This window comes from Apis cerana, linkage group LG3 (genome assembly GCF_029169275.1).
Source record: "Apis cerana isolate GH-2021 linkage group LG3, AcerK_1.0, whole genome shotgun sequence".
In the NCBI taxonomy this organism is placed as follows: Eukaryota; Metazoa; Arthropoda; class Insecta; order Hymenoptera; family Apidae; genus Apis; species Apis cerana.
Window position 1 is genome coordinate 7805559 of NC_083854.1, and position 22669 is coordinate 7828227.

The following is a 22669-nucleotide window of genomic DNA, read 5'->3' on the forward strand; positions in this document are numbered from 1 at the left end:
AATATAATAATAAAAGGATAAAGTGGAATTTCATAAAATTGCATTTATTAGACAAATTATTGATATGAATATTTAATTAAAATCAATTTTATAATGTAAATGCAAAACAATTAAATTCATTAATCTTGAATAAAATACAACCTTGATAATGATGACAATAAAGATGATCATATTCATTATTTTAACATTATTTTATTCATTATTGTAACTTTAGTAGTTTGGTGAATTGACAATTATGAACAGCACCTTCTTGAGAATTGACAAAAATGTATTATCTATTTTAAGCATTTTTATATAATCTAAAGAAAAAATTGCGATTATGATGTATGTGTATTTATTGAACACAATGCAAATTGTTGTTAATAAATTGAATCTTTCAAAAAATTCCTTTTATAAATTATCAATAATAAAACTTTTATATAAGTTATATATAAATTTATTTACAAATATTTTTTTAAAAAACTGACGCATATAAAAATAAAAATCAATTAAATTTTTGATTAAAACAATTTCGAAAAATATAGATATATTTTTCTTATATCTGCAGCTATTGTCTTTAAATGTTCTTGCATTTATTGTATGCAATATTAAAAAATTATTGATAATATTATTTCCAAGGAATTGATTCCAATAACCATTTCTGATCCATGTTTTTTGTACAAGTTGCTATCACAGGACCTTCTTCATTATTTGATTGTAAGCACATTCCAGAAGATATATGTAAAAATGTCTGTGCCTTAAAAAAAAAATAAATTTATTTTACTTTTTTTTTTAATTTATAAGTGAGATAAATAAATATAAATAAAAATACACAACACACTTGTTTATCATATTGCCATTTTTGCCTAATATGACTGTTACATGCCATTATTTTAACCTTTGGTGTCGTTTGATGTGTATCGTTCTCAGGTGCATCCAAACAAACGCTTTCATCAGTCATTATAATTCCATCCGCTGTCATCACGAACATTTGATTAAGTAATGGCCGTGGAACACATGAATGAAGGATTGCATATCCTGATGGTTGAGAATATGTTCCTTTCGCAGATGGTCGCATAATGCATTTTTTTGATAACATATGCACAATCTAATATATCAATAATTAATAACTTGATTTATCAATTAAATTCGTTATTTAATAATTTTAAATTTAGATTTACCCGCCCAAAGAAACGATCATCTTTAGGAAAGAAATGTTCTGGCCATATATTATCTAAATACCACTCAAAATTTTTGCATTGTAATTTTTTACGTAATTCCAATCTAGATCGAATTGTTTGCTTGTCTCTTAATCTAGCTGCCTCTAAAAAAAATACATTATATTAATATATTACGAAACTTAATATATTAATAAAACCAGTATGTTAACTAAAGTTTAATTACCTGCATTAAATTTAAAATAAAATTCTGCCCATTCATCCATCCAAACCAAAGCTACCCTAGCGAGATTTCCGTATAGAATCTCTCCAACACCACCTGGGAATGTATATGGTGATGATTTTCGAAAAAGATGTCCTACATGAGAGCATGGAGCTATTTCAATGCTACCACCGCATTGCCATACTCGAAATGATAATTCCAAATTTTCACCGCCCCAAATTTTCATTTGATTATCGTAACTACCTAATTCAAAAAAATAATCTCGATTCATGGAAAATAATCCTCCAGCCATAGCAGGTGTTCTAAATGGTTCAACAATGTTTTCGCGCCTTTCTTTCAATAATCGGCCGTTTAATGTTAGCCAGCGAAAATGTAAATCCCAATTAAATGCTCCCCAGTGCAATTCGAAAGATCTAAAATATTATTGATTATAATTTTATCTTATCATATTAATTTTATCTAATAATTTGATTATCAAAAAATGATACAAATAATTATATTTTACCGAGTATAACTAAAAGTATCGTCATTTATTATATCGATGACAGGAGATACTACTCGAGTTCTATTCTTGGCCACTGCTTCAAGCAAGGGTTCCAACCATCCTGAAATATATACAAACATTATCACAATATTTTAGTTTTATTCATTATTATATATATGTATAATAAAATAGTTATTATAAAATTAAAACAAGAGCTTACCTACCAACCGTGCATTCGCAGTGTGCGTCAAGAAATGTGAGAACTTCGCCTTTAGCTTTATTGGCACCTAAAAGTCTTGCATTCACTAGACCTATACGTTTCTTAGAACGAAGAACTTTAGTGGAAACTTGTAAATTCTTTATATGTTCATCTAACGCTTCTTTCAAAAAATCTAATAAATAAAAAATAAAAATAAATTGAATACATATAAAAATAAAATATAAATAATGGATATATACATTTTTTTTTTACCTCTATCACTATTATCATCAACAAGAATAATTTCTTCTAATAATTGTATTGGAGATCTATCAATTACACTATATACAGTCCTCAATAATGTACTCCAAGCTTCATTATGAAAAACGATAATTATTGATGTTTTGGGTAAATTACCCAAATTCATATATCGTGTTATGCATCTGCAATCGATAAATTATCTATTACTGATATATCATCGATAATAAAAACGTCGATAAGGTAAATACCGATAAATATATTACCCTTTTCTTCTAACATCCGGTAAAGTGCGATTTAATGGTATTCTATCACTAGCCATCAAGTTAAATCGATTAATTTGAAAAAGTTGTTGCATTTTGTAAAAATCTTTCGCTGGTACAATAACTGGATTACCATTCTTTCCTTCAAATGGTCGTGGATTAAACATATTTTTGTTAATAAGATCTGTTAATGAATAGCAAAAAGAATGTTATATAAATAAATTCACAGCCATATAATTTATAATTTTCAAGATACCTTTCGTAATATTTGGAGTTTTCATTGGATCCACAGAATCTCCGATATAATGTCCTACTACTACGTGTATTCCTTTACGATCTATGTAATCTTTTTGATTGTCTAACAATCTCAAAATAAAGAAAGAAATAAAAAATGTAATTAAGTCAAATTTATTTATATCTAAAATGATTTTCTTATATTTTTAATTATAGATCTTTAATTTTATAGTTACCTACCGAAGAGAAATATAATCATTGCGAATATTTTTGTCATCCTTTTTCCATGACCAAATAAAAAAAATACCCATCAATAGAAAAATTGAAAAAATAATTGACCATGTCCGACATGATCTTCTAAATCGCGGCCACATTATGATCTTTATCAAAAAGAATGTTGAACTTAATTTAATTTGAAAATAATTTTATTTATCTCATTATGGAAAGAAATCACTGTTATCGTTGAAAACGAATTTCTGTTATTTTTTGCTTCTCATTCCGATTCATCATAAAAGATTTCGAGATCTATTTTAAACTAGAAAAAATTATAAAAATTTCGATAAATACTAATATAGATTATTATGTTAGTATATTCAAACTTTTATAAAAAAAATTTATCATAATGAAAATGGAAATAAGACAAAAATATAATGAAGTCTTTAAAGTTTGTAATTAATTTTGTATTTACAAATATTTACCTGAATTTCTATTAAAATTGCAATACAGATTTTAGTGATGCACACAGAATGCTTGTATAGAATGTCAGATGTATTTCACAAATAAGCACAAAAACAAGAAAATATTTTCTTTGTTATTGTTTTATGATGAATATATTATTTTTTAATATGAAATTATTATTTTACATTAGATAAATATTTTTCTTACTTCACAATTTCTAATAAAAACTCAAATTAAAATCTTTCATAGAAATCAATGCACTCACTTTACCACACTTCCAATAACTGGAATAAACTCCAAGCAGGACGCTATGAATAAGACAGTGCTGTATCTAAACACTTTGTAACCTCATACTTCTAATTAAATGCAATTTTATTAAAAAAATAATTTATATATATTTATGATAACATATTATTATAGAATCAGATATTTTATATAGGAATAAAGAAAATTTTATTTAGATTATTTTTTATATACACGGATTATTTCATATATAATATATCTTATCAAATATTTTGCATTCCTGTGTTTGTTGAATACACATAAACAAAACAACTATAAATCAAATAAAACATTTTTAAATTAAATATTTTTATATTTTATTGATTTTACTTAATTTTTTAATAAAAAACAAACTATAAGAAAGGACAATTGTTGATTTAAATAATAATTATATAAGTATAGTAAATGTTAATATTAGATTAATATGATTCTTAAATATATTTTTAAAATAATCATTGTTAATAAATACGTAAATATATTTAAGAAAATTTCACGATGTATGTTCAGAAGAATTATTTTATTTATCTATAATATTCGTTCTTTTTTATACATATGTATAATTGAAAATTGAAATTACTTTATAATTATTACAAAAAAAATATAATTAAGAATATTCTAAGTAAAACATTCTTCCTCTTTCTTTGTGGTATTCCATGAAAATAGATCATTTGAGTAAACCATATTAATATATTACGAATACCAAAGAGGTCAGCACTATTCTCAACGTATGGTTCGCCACGTTGGAAGAAGTTGACGGGTGACTACTGCTTATTTGACGTTAGGGGTTTATTTCTATAAAATATACTTGATTCAATATATTCAGGTAAAATACTATTATTTCGATAAATTATATACTTGTTGCTTTATCTAAAATAAATTTTTACAACGAAAATGTATACGTGTTATATTTTAATAGTAATAAGACATTCAACCTGCGAATCGGATGTTAATACATTTATAATATTATTATAATGTTTATAATGTTTTTTTTGTTGTAAGTCATTAATTTAAAGACTATATATTTACACATATTCATACATATTTATGTTTATGTAAAATAAAATATATGATTTTTAAGTATATTTTTAAATTTTTTTGTTAACATTTTTCCATAATTTTTTATTACAATATAAAAAATTTTAAAGAATATACAATATAAATAGATATATTGTAAAATATTAAGAAATTAAGTATTATTTTCTAATTTCTTATAAATGTTTTTTATTGAAAACATATAAATAATTTGTTTCAAGGAATCAAGAATGAAGATAAAAGAATTACTGAAGACAGTTAATGTAGCATGGTCACCACCTGCTCAATATCCCATATTATTGGCTGCAGGAACTGCAGCTCAACAACTTGATGCAAGTTTTAATACATCTGCTAGTTTGGATTTATATTCTTTAAATTTACAACAACCTGGATATGATTTAGAACTTAAAACTAGTGTTGCAAGTGACCATAGGTAGGAGACAAATTTTATTTATATATACATATATATCATTAAATAATAAGTTTTATATATTTATGAAAATTATAGATTTCACAAAATAATATGGGGTTCATATGGTAACAACCCTGCTGGTATAATTGTTGGAGGTTGTGACTATGGCATGATAAAAATTTATTCTGCTGCTAAAATGTTGGCCAATGATAATAATTATTTAATAAGTAGTCCAGATAGACATACAGGTCCAGTTAGAGCACTTGATTTTAATCCATTTCAAGCAAATTTATTAGCAACAGGAGCAACAGAAAGTGAAATTTATATATGGGATATTCTTAATACAAATACCCCAATGACTCCTGGATCTAGAAGTCATCCATTAGAAGATGTACAACATATTGCTTGGAATAAGCAAGGTAATTTTATAATTCATAATTAATATATTTATATTTTTTAATATATTTGTATATCAATATTTTAAATTCTTATTTTCATTGATAGTCCAACATATTCTTGCTTCCACATTTTCACAACGTTGTATTATATGGGATTTAAGAAAAAATGAACCTATTATCAAATTAACAGATGCAAATTCAAAGGTAATTTCATTTGTACTATATATTTTATCTACATTTTGCTTATATAACATCATGATTTTTATATTTTATATGCAAATATAGGTAAGATGGAAAGTAGTACAATGGCATCCAGATGTTGCAACACAATTATGTTTAGCATCAGAAGATGATCAAACTCCTATAATTGAATTATGGGATTTAAGATTTGCAACATCACCTTTGAAAACATTTCAAAATCATCAACGTGGAGTTCTATCAATTGCATGGAATTTACATGATCCAGATTTGCTCTTAAGTTGTGCCAAAGATAACAGAATATTATGTTGGAATCCTAATTCAGATATACCAGTATGTTTAGTATTAATATATTTATAAATGGATTTATAATTGACTTTTAAAATTTATGTACATTTATTTTAATATATAGAATGGGGAAGTAATTTGTGAATTAGCACAAACAAATCAATGGAATTTTGATGTGTCATGGTGTCCAAGGCATCCAGGATTGGTTGTGGGAACTAGTTTTGATGGACATGCAGCAATTTACTCTTTATTAGGAGGACAACAACAAAAGTCTGTAGAGACATCTAATAAAATTGTAGATTCTTTCCCTGGAATGGATCCTTTCACACATCCACCTCCTCCAGTACATATTGAACCAACAGTTATTTTGACAAAAGCTCCAAAATGGCTAAAAAGACCATTTGGAGCATCTTTTGGAGTAAGAATTTATCTTTAAATATGTAATGTTTATTAATTTTCATATATTATAGTATCAAATTTATATAACAGATAAAATTTTTTTAGTTTGGTGGTAAATTGATAATTTTTGAAAATGGATCTGTAGATCCTAATCTACCTCCAAACTCAAACAGAAAAGTAATCATATCACAAGTAGTCACACAACCAGATTTAATTCAACGTTCAAATGAATTGGAAGAAGTTCTCAAAAGTGAGCAATACAATGATTATTGTAAAGGAAAAATTGAAAGTACTACTGATATATATAGAAAAAAGATATGGAATTGTGTGGCTGCATATTTTGGTGAAAATGTAACAAAAGACATATTGGATTTACTTGGTTACAATGTGGATGCAATGAATAATAAATTAAATCAATTTATTTCGCAAGAAGATATTAATAATATTACGGAAGGAATCGGTAATTTAAATAATGTAAGTTTTATTTTAATAATGTAAATTTTAAAAAAATCATGTTTAAAAAAATTCTATACAATATTAATTATATAATAAGATATATAATCATTTAGGTACTTAATGGAAGTGCTGTTGATGGAACTACAGCGTTTGATGCTATTGCACAAGAATCTAAGAAAGCAACAATAGCTAATCTAAAAAATAAAAAACTTCAAATTAATGTATCTGATGGTAATATTAAATAAATTTAAATTTATTTTCAAATTTATTATTTACATATTTAAAATTTTTTTTTTTTTATTTTATTTTTATTGAATTTAATAATAAAATTTTGTTTTCGTTATTTCAGATGAGGATGGGCTTATCACTCAAGCGATCCTCTTAGGAAATATAGAAGCTGCAGTGTCATTATGTTTTGCGAATAAAAGGTACGCAGATGCGGTCATTCTTTCAATGGCTGCTGGACCTGATTTGTTAGCACGTACCCAGTACAGATACTTTTCAGAACATTCTGGAGCTCTCAATTCTCTTATCAATTCGCTAGTTAGTGAAAATTGGGCTGAAATTGTTAACAATGCTGATATAAATTGTTGGAAAGAAGTATTGATTGGAATATTTACTCATTCTAATCCACAAGAACGATCTGCTTTATGCGGTATATATTTTATTATAAAATATATATTATAATAATTTAACTCTTATAACAAATAAAAATTCTTGAATTTTACAGATATGCTTGGGGATCGTTTGGCATCGTCCGATAATGTAACGCTTAAAGAACAAGCTCAGATTTGCTACATTTGTTCTGGCAATTTGAACAAAATGGTAGAATCTTCTGACGTTGAAATTCAAGAAATAGTAGAGTTAATAGTTATAATGCAAAAAGCCTTAGAAATGCAAGGTATTAGAGATGTACAAATAGAAGGAAAAATCGCAAATATTTTATCTCGTTATGCTGAAATGTTAGCAGCCGAAGGAGATCTCGATGCTGCATTGAATTATCTAGGAAATAGTCAAGATGAAAAAATCGTAATGTTGAAAGATCGTTTATGCAGAGCTTTGGGTTATATTGAAGAATCAAAAATTGTGTCAAAAGGACCAACAATGCAAAATTATTATGATCGAACAAGAAGATCTGTACAAAGTGTACAAAATCCACTATCTGGAGGACCAACAAGACCCTTTTTTGATTCAAATATTGCTCCTACAAAACAATCCTTTATACCACCTCCAAATCAATTTAATACTCAACAACAACAACAACAACAATCATTTGGAATACCACCTCCACTTCAACCACTTCAGCCAACTTATGCAAGTCAATCTATAACTCAACCTATGCAACCTACACAATGTATGCAATCTATGCAATCTATGCAATCTATGCAACCTATGTTATATGATCAAACATCGCAACCTTACACTTCAACATCTATTTCTCAATCACTTCCACCACCACCTCCTTCAAATACATCAAGTGGAGTTGGATCTCGACCTCCTAGTGTTGGACCTCAAGCGAGATCAAAATACATAATAGATCCATCTGTAAAATCTACTTCAACATACGGACAAAGTGGTTTTCCTCAACAAACATCTCCATATAATAATCAACAAATTCCTCCAGTACCAGGCTATTCTTCATCAAATATTTATCAACCTCAAGTTCCTATGTCAACAAATACATTCCCCGGACAAAATCTTATATCTAATCCTAAAGAAGTAGAATCTTTTAAACCAGTTCAACTTAGTGTATTATCTCCATTACAAAATCAACCACAAAATCAAATGTATGAAGCTATTAGAACGCAACCACTTCCGCAAACTGGATATGGCAATGAAAATCAATCATCTATGGATCGTTCAAACATCTATCAACCACCGCTACAACCTGCCGGATGGAACGACCCACCCGCTGCAAAGCCGTCTAGGATACAAGTAAATATCTTTATTTTTCTTCTATGCTAATATATCTGGTGTTATGCGTTAAAATAGTAATTAATTATTATTTATATACTTATATGATATATATATATATATATGTATATATATATGTGTGTATATATTCGAATAATATAGCCAGTACTGGCATTATGCAACAAAAATGAAATGTCTGCGGATCATGCTGGTACCAAGAAGTGGAAAGCAAAATATTTGAAGAATATGAATATAAAGGTATTCTTAAGGACACCTAAAAAGATTGAGTGTTGTTTCCACTGTTTCATAATTGCGATTTCTCTTTAAGTAAAATATATTTATTTCCCTTATATATTTTAAATTTAATTTATCATAAATAACAATCTCGTGTGATTAACTAATGCGACAGTGTGAAATATAAGGATGTTTCTATTTGCTTCATACAAAAATTGAAATTATGCAATATTATATTTTATAATTCATGTGTACTATTTTGTTACAGCAATTAATATAATGCAATTAATATAATTATATATAATGTAATATTACATTTTTTACAGTCAAAACAAGATTTTCAACCACAAAATCCGATTTTACATCCATTAAGAGGGACAATACCACAACCTGAACCAAATGTAAGTGATACAAGTAAGATTCTTTCAAAATTATAAAATACTATTAATAATTAATATTTTTATTAATAATTTTATATTATTACTATTTTTAAGGTTTTGCCACAAGAGAGATTCTATCCAGAATCACAAGCACCTTATAATCCTCAACAATATAATCAGAATATGTCAAATATGGGTACTCAATATGTTAAACAAATGGAACCTTCACAATCAACTACAATTGCTAGAACATCAGAACCAGAAAAACCAAAACTACCAATACCAGAACAACATGTGCACTTGAAAACAGTATTTGATGAATTAAAAAAACAATGCTTTGAAAATGCTAAAAATCTGGTAAGATGATTTTTTTTATTAATATAATTTTTATTAATAAAAAAAATAGGCAATTACGGTTTTTATTTTCGCAAAACAGCAAATCAAACGCAAAATAGAAGATGTATCCAAAAAACTTGATGTTCTGTACGATTGTCTTAGAGAGAATAAGGTATGTATATACTTACATCTTATGAGATTATATATTTTATTATTAATTTAGAAGAAAGATATCCTAAAAAAATAAAATACATTTATTGTTTTATTTTTATTTTTTTTTTTATATTTTACCTTATAGTTATCACAGAATACTTTACAAGGATTACATCAAATATCACAGATGATACAAAGTGGCAATTATACTGGAGGCTTGGAACTTCACACACAATTGGTGTCAGGCCCAGATTTCAGTCAGATATCTTCTTTCATGCCTGGTATTAAAGTATTATTATTAAGTGCCCTTCAATTGAATGTCTACATTAGATAGAATGCAATATATAAAACTCAAAATCTTTATACTTATTCATTTTTATAATTTGATTTTTTATAATCTTTAACAGTCTTATTAAACGAAGTATTTATGTTACATTTCTATACTATTCAATGCAGTATGGATAGTCATGAATATTTGTATATAAACTTTATGACTGAATATTATATCATCAATAAAATCATAATGTTTATATATTTACATTTAAAAAAGATGGCTTATCAAAATTATAGATAAGCTTGTGTCATAACTTCTTTACAATTAAAAATATTTCATTATATGTAAGAGCATGTAAAAAATAGAGAAAATATTCGGATAAATATTTCAGCGAATTGTTAATTAAATTTTGTTTCTTTTAACTAATATGTGTACATAAAATATTAAAGTTGGCTTAAGAAAATCATGTGTATATTTTTAAAAAATAAAAATATTATACAATAATTTTACTAAAATTATGTATTAAATTTGTTAATGACGAGATTTGATCAAATGATTTATTGAATAATTAAACTGTGTAGTATGGCCACTTTTTCATTGATAATAAATTTTTGTAATAATTCATCTAATGGATCGATACCGTCTCGTGCTGCTTGTCGGCGCATTGCTTGTTTTACTTCTTCACGCACACCTTTATCTGCTCCACGAGTTGTAATACGTCGATCTAGAATATTTTTATATAATATAAATAATAAATAAGATATGATATCCAAAATATAGAAAATATAAAATAGTATACTTTGTAGAACCCCTGATCCTGTCGCTATATCTAAAGATACACCACCTCCATGTTCCGTCCATAGATACGTTAATTCTTCTAAAATATCTACACATATAATATAAGCCTGAAATAATGGATAAGAAAAAGATCCACGATTAATAATTCTTTCTGTAATCATAGATAAAGTACTAGCTTCTTGTGGCCAATCAATTTGCATTAAAACTAATGCATGTCCTATCGCCAAATCTCCAACACCACCGGGTAAAGAAAAGTTTTCCTATAATAAAATTGTTAATATTGTAAATATAACAATAATATCGAAATATTTTTAAGTCTAATTTTATTCTACTTACCTTTATTGCTAAAAGAAGCAATCTACAACAATACTGTATAACAGGAAATCGTGCAAGTGTTAAATAATGTAAATGTCTTCCACATGGAACAGTTAAATTATGAGAAACTTTACCGCAAATTGAAGGTAAAGCGGTAATTACCAAAACTATATATTCTAACATTCCCTATAAAATATATATTTAAAAATATATTTTTAAAATATATAAGAAAATGTAATTAATATAAGAATAATATAAAAATTAATAAGAACATAATATGTACCTTGTAATCTTTCAAGAAAAAACATGTACTTGCTAAACGAAGATGAGCAGACAAATTACCTGCTTCTTGAGATAATCTTGCTAATACTTCATGATGTAAACCTTTATACATAGCCAAATCTGTTAAAAATGAATTTAACCACGAATCTAATCGAAGTTGTTGATTTAATTTTCCTATTTCTCTTTGCAAATAATCACTGCTATGTAACAAATCCCATAACTTTACAGTTAATGCTAAACCATTACCGCTATAATCATTATCACTAGTTATCATAATTCCTCCATTATCTTCTCTTTTTCGTTTTTTTAGTTTTGGTTCTAAACATTATAAAAATCATTAAATTTTTATTTTAAGATAGAAATAATAAATTATTACGTGTATATAAATATATATATATATATAAAACTGTTACCTGTAGGAGAATGTACACATTCTCCAAATGCTTCTATTAAACAATATGTTGTTTCATCATTATTAATTAAAGCATTGTGTTCATTTAATATTCTTAATAATACTGCAACAGTGCACATTAATAACTGTCTAACTACCAGTTCTTCACATAAACTAGCAGAATGAGCAACTGCATATTGGTGTAATTTTTCACAATATGCATCTCTATTCCAAGTCATAGAAAATAAACTACTTAATTCCCATCCTAATTTTTTCCCAATTAATTCAACAACTTGAAACAATCTATCCCAGGGATGTTGAATTTGATTATCTTGTGGTTGTTGTATATATGCCAAATAGAATTCTACTGCCTTATTAAGTAACCTTAAGCTAAGTCTTGCATTTAATTCTACTGGTGCAGTACCAAGAAGTGGTAATGCATCACAAGCCAATAACTTTCTAAAACCATTTACTGCACGTCCTGGATGACTATGTTTTTCTGCAGTAAGAAGAGTCTCTACTAAACGTGGCTGAAAATATATTATAGCAATTAATATATATATAGCAAATTAATGAAAATATTAAATATATTTTGTATAGATATATTAATTAAAGATACATACTCCATGAGTAGCAATAGTTTGAGGAAATTTACGTAATAAAAGAAGTAGTAATTTACAATGTTCCATTGTATCTTCACTATGATCAGCTGTCATGATAAGTAATCTATGTTGGAGTTCTTGAGGTATATGTTGAAACATTTGACATAAAAATTCTGCTTCAGCATCACATTGTTCTAAACGAAGACAAGCTGTTACTGTTTCTATTTCCTTCCATATATCTCGATCATCTGGAAAATTCTGAAATCTATTCATCCATTAAATCATTGTTTTCATATATGCAAATATTCTTTATATTATAACATAATTTGACTCACATCTCACTAAAACATTTTGCTGCTTCCTTCACATTTTTTGATAATTTTTCAATCCGATAAGCTTCAAACTATTAAACAAAAAATATAACTTATTATTAAAAATTTATTGCTTTATTTTTTAAAATTTTATCTTTAAAAAATATCAATAATTTAATTCCATAAAATTGTTTATAAAATGTTCCTATTATTTTCTTTTTAAAATTCCGAATATATATATATATATATATAAAATCAATTAATAAGCATTAAAAATACTAACCTGTACTTTAGCACTATGAGGAAACAACGATCTAGCAGTAATTAACCAGGATTTAGCTGCATAAATGTCAAGTGGCAATGCCTCTTTTGCTCGCATAATTAAATAATCTTCTTTGGATAATTGATTATTATCAGTACTAGATTTTTTTTCTAACATATTTTTGGTTATTCAAAAGCTATAAAACTGCATGAGGATACTTGTAAATACTGTAGTATTGATGAATGAAACATTAAATATATAGATAGAAAAAAATATACAGATGAATGATATAATAGTTATTAAATTTCACAGTCAACTACTACAAAGTACATATCAAGATAATATTAATTTATCGTAATTTTATTGAATGAAAAATAAAAATAATAAATATTTTATAAGGTTAATAATAATATGATAATAATTTATAATTCATAATTATATTAAACGCATACTTAATTATAAAATTTTTATTTATTTCAAATATTTATATTAAATGACATAATTTACTAAAATTACTATCTAAATGATGAATAATCACAATTCTCTTAAATTCATTACATAATTTTATCATAATCTTTCAAACGTATAAAATTATAAAGAAAAATAGAAAAAAAATAAATAATAGCAAATAAAGATAATATGGAAAATACGGAAATCAACGCTATTTCCAGAATACTATAAATGAAACTAATATAGAAAAAGGGAGAAAATAGAATAAGATAAAATAAGAACTGACCAATGTCATCTTTTAAATATCAAAAACATTTCTTCAAAAATAAGATAAAGAAGAATTAGAATTGAAAATCAGCACCATCTTTTGAGAGTCAGGAACATTTTTCTAAAAATATTCAAGAAATAGCGCTAAATTCAATTCGTTTTACCTTATCATTTTAAAAAATTATTTTCAATACTCAAAAGATGGCATTTATGATTAATTCTTATATTTCTGTTTTTTTTTCATTATTTATTTTTTTATTTATAATATATATATTTATAAATATATTATTATTTATAAATATATTATTTATAAATATATTATTATTTATAATAATTTATATATTTATATATAAATTTTATTCGCGGCATTCTAGAGATGGCGTTGATTTAATTTTCTAATTTTTAACCTATTTCTATTCTCTCATTTTTCTTTACTACTGTGTTTACTGTGTTTAGTTTACAATTTATACGTTCAATGACACCGATTTTTGATTGTAATATTCGGTAATTAATATTGTTATTATTCAACTAGATTAGCACACTTTGAATAAAAATAGTCTTTCTAATCTTTTCGTATTTTTTATTTTTTAATTTTTTTATATAAGAAACAAAATTTTTGACAATGTCAATAATTTTATTTCTTTTTTTTTTTTTTTGCTTTAGAAAATATTTTTAATATAACTGCTGTCATTTGCATGGATCGTAGATTTTAAATTTATTATTAAGATAATAATTCTTTTTAAAATAAAATAAAAAGAAGACAATAAAAAATAATTAACGCGTACAATCGGATATATATTTTATTGGTCCAGCTGTTCAACTACATAGATCTATTTATAAAACTTTTACAAAATGTTCAACGCTTCGTAATGAGAGACCTTTTGCCTATTTCTTTCTCTTTTTCTCACTTCCTTTTCATTTCGTTTAAAAAGAAGTTATGATTTTTCGTAAATGTCGATTTATAAGAAGCTTTCACAAGAATCAAGTATTATATTTTATGTGTGTATTGTACGTGTGTATTAGTGATTTCTGTACTCATGTGTAAATGCATAGATGTGTTTGTGTGAATACGTTAGAAAGAATTCCTCGACGATATATCTACGAATGTGAATTTCAGAAGATAGTCGAATGTTGAAAAGCGACTTTCCGCCTTGAAGTTTATTGTGATTGTGCAAATACGGTTAACCATCAGGAAATCGTAAAACTTCCTCTCTTTGATTTAAACTTTTCTTTAAACGTTCAGCAACGATTTCTCGCTTCGAGAATCGAATTCGATTTTCATAACCTCATTTTTACTCGCAAAATTTTTCTTTTTTAAAATTATTTTTGATTTTTTAATCATACATTTAGTAATTACAAAATGAAAAACGGTACACGAATAGAAATCGAAAAATTCTGGGCTACGATTTTTTACAAAGATTCGCTAAAATTGGTACAAGGATACAAAACTCGATTTCATGCTTCTCCATTTTTGAATTTCGCAGTTGAGATTGTTTCTTTAGGATCGTGAGAGGTTTGAATTCTCAGTGGATCATAAAGATTAGAAAAAGACTCCGATATCTATCTATTTTGTGATTTTTTTTCTCCTTCTTCTTGAATAGAAAGATACGAATATAGAAAAAACATTCGAAATTAATCGGATTTGGTACTTTTTGAGACAATCGGAAGAAAGAAATTATCGTATATTTTTTTATGAAGTACCTTTCATATTTTCTTTATCTTATCATTTATATTTCATTTATTTTGCGTTTTTACAGTCGAAAATGCGAATTCAAAATTTTGAACTTAAATGAAATCGTAACTTCAAATTTTTCAATATTGAAATATTTTCATATTTCTATCATTCAAATACTATTCATATTATTTTTATGAAATTGGCATCATACTAAATATAATAATTTATTTATTAGAAAATAATAATTTATCAAGAACATTTATTTTATTGAAATTTGACTTAAATAATAATTTGAAAAAAATTGAAAAAAATTCGCATTTTCGATTTTCTTTATTTAACTCTCGATCACGATTGAAATCGAAATACAATATATCGTCGAAAATACATGTGTTTCGTGCTAGATGTTTCGATAAGGATAGTTAATCCTACGATGAGTGATTTTCCGCTGGTTCAAGTAATTCGCTGTTCCACATTCGGATTATTACATTTAAAATGTTTGATCATTCACGAAGATATTGAAGAATTACTATGCGAATAATGTTTTATAAAAATTGGCAGTATACAAACAATTCACCACAGAGAGAATTAACGAAGAGTGTCACGAACATCTCGAAGGAGAGTGGAATAGATCGAAAGGAACGACATATCGATTCTCTTATTCGTGAAAATTTCGTATATCGTTCGTCTAACTAGGCGAAACTCCGTATATTAGAAACTATATAATATGTTTTTCAAACGATTCGTTAATTTTTAATACTCATTGGTACTTATGAGATATTTTTTTTTCATTTTAATAAATTCCAGGTCTGTTAGACATTATAGAAGCAAGAGTTGTTCGCATGGATTCCATTCATTTGTGCTTTCATGAACTCGTGATGATTTTTCTTATATTTTTGCTTTAATCCTTTGACAATTTAACAAAAGTTTTATAAATCACGATTAAGAAGCGTATGTACAATTTTCTAAGTTTTTAGAAATTCTAAAGAAATTAATATTTAATATTTAAATTAATTTTCAATATGGTTTTAAACTAAATTTTTACGAGAATCTAAAAATAAAAAAATACTAAAAAAAATATAGTTCTTTTTTAAATTAAATTTTTAAATTTAAGAATAATAGTAAACTAGAAAACTTCTATCTTTATTCATAAGTTAAATTGTCAAAGAGGTAAACAAAAGTTTATAATTCTCGAAGTAATTGGTCATCGAAACTTCCTGAGTCTATCGTTATTTAAAATTCGATATTCTACTTAATCACTTTCAAAGTTTCATAATAAAATCAATTTCTTTTTACGATTAAAAATCTAAAAATTCGATCTCTATATGTATATAGAGACCTATAAAAAATTAAAAAGTAAAACATATTTCGCAAGATTTAAATTTTCTTCAAATCGCTAAAATTTTAATAAAATTTAAACGGAAGTTGAATTTTATCTCATACGACAATCTACTTTGATTTTCCGGATCGTTACACCCTGTTAGTCGTACGAAATATTTTCTAGTCGAACAGTTCTAGTTGAACTGACGAAGCAAAACTTTCGATAGATCTTCGACAGCGATTTTAAACGTGTGGAGCGACAGCAAGAAGCGGAAGCGTACAATATGGTGTCCCTTCAGGGGACCATCTAGCAAAGCGAATCGTTTGTACATCCGAGTTAAGATTCTCTTTGGCTTGGCAAACGTTCTTGTGGCATCTTTCAATTTCTCGTTTGAGTTTCTTTTTATGTAAACATCATCTCAGAAGCTCGTGAATCGTTTTGAAGAGCTTCGATAAACATGCACTAAAAGCTAGCGAATAGAATTTCTTCTCTCCTCTTTATTTCACTTTTTTTTTTAATCGCGATAAACAAACGATAGTCGCGTAAACCTAGAACACTTAATATTCAGGTACTAATCACTTTATCGTTCGGTGACTCGATTGCTGTATCAAAGTCTTCGAGATGAGTTTCTTTTTGATTTATTAAGAGCTAGTAGGAATAAAATGTTCGAATCTTTGTCTGGTGTCGTGAGATTGGCATAGTAATTTCGTTCAACTTTTTTTTGAAATTTTATTAATTAAGAATTTTTTTTTAATTTTTTGTAATTGGATGAATTTAAACTAAAATTATGAAATATTGCAAAAATCTATTTTTGATTTTTTGGAAGACAAATTAAATACTTTTAACATTGAGGTTCTGAAATCAAAATTTAATATTTTTCAACAATTTTTTAATTTCAAAATTAATTATGCGAAAAGAGAAAAATAATATTCAAAAGTAAATCGGTATTTAATAATTAAATCTAGCTTTTTTATTATAAATATCAATTCGAGTATTATTTTAATCTTTCCACATATTTAATTTTTGAATTAATTTCCATAAAATTATAATTTTAATGAACATGAAAGAGGCACCAGTCAAAGATTGTAATATTGACTCAACGTATCTCGATTTTTTATCAATGGATTCTTACACAAAGATTCCATTTTTAATAGCAAATAATTTCTACTAGAATCTGAATGAAAAGTTTAATCAGCTACGGATAGAATATTTGTTTGCGGGCTGTACAATTTTTTTTAAGCATTTTTCTTTAAAGTCTATTTCCTCTTCTGACCTTTTTCTCTTCTTATTTTATAAATTAGAAAGAAAACAACGATCGTCCATCTAACAAGGACAATAATTGAGCTTTTGGATATATTATAGATGAATTACAGAAGATTCGCCGATATATTCGATCATGAGCGTGCCCTTTTGATTCCTTTTTCTTCGTTATATCGTTATTATCATTATGCGTACATTTAATTGTTCCTAAATTGTACTTACTTTCCAGGTTTCTACGTAACGTATTATTAAAACGTAAGTAAAGTTTCTAAATGATTTTGTGTCATGATCATGGAGACCAGCTCCATCTTCTATATGTATATCTTTCTCTCTAGAAACTCGATTATGTCATACGGCATATGTCGATTCTTCATTTCCTCGTCTCTTTTCTTTTCTTTTTTTTCTTGCTTTTTCTGCTCTTGTTCTCTTTTTTTTATAATCCTAAATGTTATTTTCTGAACACACACGAGAGAGAAGTATCGATCCATTTACGGTTGAATGCTTTTTAAACGAACATAGAAAGGTATTTTTACATGTATATTTGAATAATTTCTTTAAATAAATATTTTAAATGAAAATATTTGAAAGAGTTAACATTTTAGTTTTGATAAAATATAATTAAAAAAAAAAGAACAAATTTTTGATACTATATTTTTTGAAAAATTTAGAAAAATTAACTAAAAAATAAAGCAAGATATACGTATAGATATATACCTCTCTCATAGTAACATTGTAACTAAGAAATCATTAACATGGATAATATTTCCCTAAGTTATTTTGATACTGCAATTATACATCAGATAGACTATATAAATTTCATTTACATACGTTTTAACACCATCTTTTCATTTCACTTTTCATCATCAACAGATGAGAGGCATAAAACTTCTTCATGGTGCACGTTAACATTTTAATATTTGTTTTCCTAAACACTCATTATCTTTTTCTTTCACTCGAATTTGGTTAACTCGCGTTTTCGAGTCAACAAGATTATCTTCTCCAAAAAATCCGATATATTTTCTTTATTATTCGAGGAATTCGAAGTGTCTTCTTTTGATTTAAAAATAATTTTATAATATGTATATAATTATCAATTTAATGATCGATAATAATTATAAATAATTATCACTCAGACTATTAAAATGGCTTCATTATATTATTAAACTAATAATGAACTAAATTATTCATTAACTATTTAGCAACAATACATTATTCATTTGCGCAATCAAGCTTGATAATTGAAATCAAGTTTATTATTCCATGTAAATTAATATTTCATTATAGAATCATTTATATTAATCAAAATTATATTAATCAAAATTTTGTAAATTTCATTAATGTTCCAATAGTTTATTATATTATAAAATTAATCATTGTCACACCTAAAAATTTAATAAATTCAATCAATTTCTTAACAATCTTTAAAAATCTTTGTAATTAATAATAATTCAAAATTTAGTTTCTATCACACATTTTTCTATTCTCAACATTCAACAAATAAAGACACTCAACCTACATATCGTCACCCTTCAAAAAATATTCAAAAGAAGCCTTGGAATTCCTCTACTTCATCATCAATCGCTTCACGTTCGTCATAGGTGGTCCATTTCTGATCCACCAGCATCCACTTGCAGGGTCAGTAACGCGTGATCGATGCAAACTCGAATGAAAATTTCGTTGGTCTCGATGAGGGCGTAGATTCGGCTGTTGGATGATCTTGCACACGGGCTATCCTGTTTTCGACACGCATCGTCGGCTTGGCATCTGCCAATCGGATCCAGTTGAATAGAATTTCCGATGACAATGAGATTTCGATGTCAACCGCGGTGTATTTCAAATATATATATCTACCATACGAACACCATTACGATAATAGCCTTTGTATTGTTCACGGATATTGTGCTTACAAAAGATCGTTTCGATTAACCGAACCAGAAGATTATTACGCGTCCCTCCGCTCTTCATCCATTCGCTCTTCTGCTTTCTGGCCACGCACATTAATGGGCAATAATTGTCGGATTTTAAAGAACAACGAAGGTTTCGAAATTGAAAACTGAATGGGGAATGAAAATGGATGTACAGGGTAAATCGAATATCGAGAGGAATTAACAATAACAGAATTTAAACATTTTGAGAAAGACTTCAGAATGTAAGAAATTTTTTTTTAGAAAAATTTAAATTTGTAGTAAAAACTATCTTTTTTAAATTTTATTAATGTGGTCTCCTGATAAAATTAAAATTCACAATTTTATGATTTGATATAGATTTGGATGTAGATATATTTTATCTATAATTTTTTTATAATTATAGATAAAATTTTTAATAATAATATTAATGAGTATTTTGTTAAAAAGATTTTAATTTATTGAAGAATTTAAAATATTAAAATATTTTTCTATTTTAAAAAAGATAATAAAATGATTATTTTAAATAAAGATCTTTCAATTATTATATTACGTGAGATAAAATTGTAAAATTGTAAAAATTTGTTAAAAACTTTATTAATATTAATATTTTGCCAATTTATTAATATTAATATTTTTTGTAATAATCATTGTGTAAAATATAAGAATGAAAATAATATCAGGCGACCCACCCTGTATATTGAATATTTGGAAATTTCATTTGATACGTTTGTTTTCAGGCATAGGATTCGAATGCAGGATGAATGAAGAACGAAAGTGAAGAAAATGGTTTACGTGACGTTTCCTGGCCTTTCGAAGCTTGAGCGCAATCTGACCTTTGTTTTCCACCGAATGAAAAGAATTTCACGACAAATACGTCAGTTCAAAGAATAAGTAAGAGAAAGTTGAACAGGTTCATATGCTGAAAATGAAAATTTTTAGATTTTTACATTCAAAAATCAAAATAAAAAATTTATATAAAAATATCCTACCTTTAATCACAATAAAATAAAATAAAATTTTTTCAAAAATTATTATGAATTAAATAAATTTATCCACAATGAAATAATCCACATTATTATGCAGCAATCTTAAAAACATCAAAAGATTTATAACACAATCAAATTTTATATGATTATTCATCGGAAACTAAAAAGATGTCAAAAATTTAGAAAAAGAAAAACGTATATGTGTACTTGCTACAGCGATTCTTGAATCTTAAAAACAGTACAATCCCAGATTTACCGCGGTCGTAAAGATCCTTCTTCACCGTAAAGTCTCTCATTGTCTCAGATTACAATCTTCAAGGCAAGCTATTGCGAATCTTCCTCTTCTTATTCCCATTCCATCAGGGATCCAAGAAGCGTACGTACGGATTCACATAAATAATGATCAAAGACTCCGCGACAATCTCGACAATATTTTTTTTTAATCAAACCTTGTTCATCTAAAACAGACCTAGCTAACTTAAACTGTTCCACTGGTTTGCAAATGAAATGAACAAAAGAAATTTCTTAGATTCTTTAAAAATATAAATTTGTACAAATATATATAGTCTAGTTATTTTATCCACAATTGGGTTTGTCATTGTTAAACTTTTAAAAATCCGTTTCATTACTCGCACTATCGATCAAATTTTTGGAATTATTATACATTCCATAAAATCTAAGATTTTAAAAGATACTCAACTTTGAATTCTACCTGCAAAATTAATAAATTGAAGTAAACAAAATTAATTTAAAAAATTTCTTAAGATTCCAATCTTTTGATTATCAAAATAAAACATAAATTACAACTTACACTTTCAAAATAAATTAAAAAATTCCTATGACCATCCAAAGAGTTGGCCAGGCCTAACATAAGACATCAACAATAAACAATTTCTCAAGAATCCCAACGTTTCCATCACAGCTCCAAGCTTGTCCATCTCAACGATCAACATTACACCATCAAATAATTCATTCCTCTCCTCTTTACCCCTTCTTCTTTATTCATTAAACGCTAGTGGTGATCTGTTCGATCACAGTTACGTCCCTGTGTCGTCTCGGCCGACTTCTGTACGAGTCCTGATGACTCAGACCCTCGGGCACGCTTTTGCTGGGTCTCAGAGGCCCATAGAATTGCGGTTGGTAATAGTGTTCGGCAGTATGCATCCTCTCCATCTCTCTCTCGCGGAAATGCTCTTCGTCGAGGGGCACGTGCAACGACTGGGACTTGGGCAGCCTCGGCCTTGGCGGTGGAGGACAGGCACACGGCGGAGGTATGCTCATATTTGAGAGGTGCGACGAGCCAGGAAGAAGAGGAGACGCCGGTTGGCGACCCCAACCCACCAGAAAAAGTAACGCTGCACCGCACAAGGAACTTAACGTGCACGCGTAATAACCCACCCTCGAGCTGTTCGCGTTCATGTAACCTGTAATTTGAAGATAGAAATATCGTTATCGAAGGACGATTGATGGAATAGATGGTTGAAAATGGATATAAAAATTTCTGTATCATGAAATTACATATTAAAATATATATTTTTTCTTCGTAGCTTTTTTAAACAATATGTAACCTCGCTTTTATATAATTTACCATCG

At 26.9% G+C, this 22669-nt stretch overlaps 4 protein-coding genes across 27 annotated transcripts in view; 1 reads left to right on the top strand and 3 right to left on the bottom strand.

Annotated features, from left to right (window-relative positions):
* Positions 1 to 23: 23 nt before the first annotated feature.
* On the bottom strand, positions 24 to 3784 carry LOC107998216 (polypeptide N-acetylgalactosaminyltransferase 3). 3 transcript variants are annotated; one of them, XM_017057379.3, is made up of 12 exons: positions 3517 to 3784; positions 3059 to 3353; positions 2841 to 2950; positions 2588 to 2768; positions 2337 to 2506; positions 2089 to 2256; positions 1886 to 1985; positions 1624 to 1793; positions 1384 to 1476; positions 1161 to 1303; positions 821 to 1087; positions 24 to 736 (listed from the first exon to the last, which is right to left on the bottom strand). In XM_017057379.3, exons 2-12 carry the CDS (start codon positions 3190 to 3192, stop codon positions 608 to 610), a joined length of 1665 nt encoding a protein of 554 aa, XP_016912868.1. In that variant the 5' UTR covers positions 3193 to 3353; positions 3517 to 3784; the 3' UTR covers positions 24 to 607. The 3 variants fall into 3 exon arrangements, with proteins under 3 accessions (XP_016912868.1, XP_016912867.1, XP_016912866.1); XM_017057378.3 differs by having other exon boundaries at positions 1384 to 1793; positions 2841 to 2942; XM_017057377.3 differs by having other exon boundaries at positions 1384 to 1793.
* A 662-nt stretch (positions 3785 to 4446) lies between these two features.
* Positions 4447 to 10767, top strand: LOC107998185 (protein transport protein Sec31A). The gene is made up of 14 exons (XM_017057312.3): positions 4447 to 4601; positions 5032 to 5243; positions 5319 to 5641; positions 5727 to 5824; positions 5906 to 6151; positions 6231 to 6524; positions 6611 to 6979; positions 7075 to 7192; positions 7311 to 7616; positions 7692 to 8896; positions 9436 to 9510; positions 9604 to 9846; positions 9926 to 9997; positions 10124 to 10767. Exons 2-14 carry the CDS (start codon positions 5041 to 5043, stop codon positions 10310 to 10312), a joined length of 3741 nt encoding a protein of 1246 aa, XP_016912801.1. The 5' UTR covers positions 4447 to 4601; positions 5032 to 5040; the 3' UTR covers positions 10313 to 10767.
* LOC107998186 (integrator complex subunit 10) lies at positions 5314 to 13902 on the bottom strand. 6 transcript variants are annotated; one of them, XR_009829149.1, is made up of 11 exons: positions 13235 to 13542; positions 12976 to 13043; positions 12662 to 12905; positions 12061 to 12568; positions 11649 to 11965; positions 11387 to 11551; positions 11223 to 11310; positions 11052 to 11138; positions 10893 to 10976; positions 10117 to 10256; positions 5314 to 10060 (listed from the first exon to the last, which is right to left on the bottom strand). XR_009829149.1 is itself a non-coding variant. In XM_017057314.3 (9 exons), exons 1-9 carry the CDS (start codon positions 13388 to 13390, stop codon positions 10810 to 10812), a joined length of 1800 nt encoding a protein of 599 aa, XP_016912803.1. In that variant the 5' UTR covers positions 13391 to 13540; the 3' UTR covers positions 10798 to 10809. The 6 variants fall into 6 exon arrangements, 4 of the variants coding, with proteins under 4 accessions (XP_016912803.1, XP_016912802.1, XP_061928600.1 ...); XR_009829148.1 differs by having other exon boundaries at positions 9327 to 10060; positions 11052 to 11310; positions 13235 to 13902; XM_017057314.3 differs by lacking the exons at positions 5314 to 10060; positions 10117 to 10256 and having other exon boundaries at positions 10798 to 10976; positions 13235 to 13540.
* An 810-nt stretch (positions 13903 to 14712) lies between these two features.
* LOC107998151 (monocarboxylate transporter 10) overlaps positions 14713 to 22669 on the bottom strand; it is a 124193-nt gene continuing 116236 nt past the window's right edge. For 5 of the 17 annotated variants that reach the window (XR_009829158.1, XR_009829152.1, XR_009829155.1 and 2 more), the window contains 2 exons: positions 21888 to 22500; positions 14713 to 21788 (listed from right to left, as the gene is read on the bottom strand). Coding sequence is in view for 4 of the 17 variants with exons in the window: in XM_062072626.1 (XP_061928610.1) it covers positions 22082 to 22500 (419 nt within the window). In the remaining 13 variants the exon portion in view is untranslated. Of the gene's footprint in view, positions 22501 to 22669 lie in introns of all 17 variants that reach the window. The other 12 variants (XM_062072626.1, XM_062072627.1, XM_062072628.1 and 9 more) reach the window with 9 other exon arrangements.

What these genes read in the sequence shown, in the direction of transcription:
- LOC107998186 (XM_017057313.3), bottom strand. Translation starts at nt 13,390, where the DNA reads ATGTTAGAAAAAAAATCTAGTACTGATAATAATCAATTATCCAAAGAA. An exon ending in ATGTGTACATTCTCCTACAG is followed by an intron (nt 11,966 to 12,060) that starts GTAACAGTTTTA and finishes TATAATGTTTAG; the next exon opens with AACCAAAACTAAAAAAACGA. An exon ending in AGGATCAGGGGTTCTACAAA is followed by an intron (nt 10,977 to 11,051) that starts GTATACTATTTT and finishes AAAATATTCTAG; the next exon opens with ATCGACGTATTACAACTCGT.
- LOC107998216 (XM_017057377.3), bottom strand. Translation starts at nt 3,192, where the DNA reads ATGTGGCCGCGATTTAGAAGATCATGTCGGACATGGTCAATTATTTTT. An exon ending in GATACTTTTAGTTATACTCG is followed by an intron (nt 1,794 to 1,885) that starts GTAAAATATAAT and finishes ATAATATTTTAG; the next exon opens with ATCTTTCGAATTGCACTGGG. An exon ending in AATGGCAATATGATAAACAA is followed by an intron (nt 737 to 820) that starts GTGTGTTGTGTA and finishes TTTTTTTTTAAG; the next exon opens with GCACAGACATTTTTACATAT.
- LOC107998185 (XM_017057312.3), top strand. Translation starts at nt 5,041, where the DNA reads ATGAAGATAAAAGAATTACTGAAGACAGTTAATGTAGCATGGTCACCA. An exon ending in GAATCGGTAATTTAAATAAT is followed by an intron (nt 6,980 to 7,074) that starts GTAAGTTTTATT and finishes ATAATCATTTAG; the next exon opens with GTACTTAATGGAAGTGCTGT. An exon ending in AGAACGATCTGCTTTATGCG is followed by an intron (nt 7,617 to 7,691) that starts GTATATATTTTA and finishes TGAATTTTACAG; the next exon opens with ATATGCTTGGGGATCGTTTG.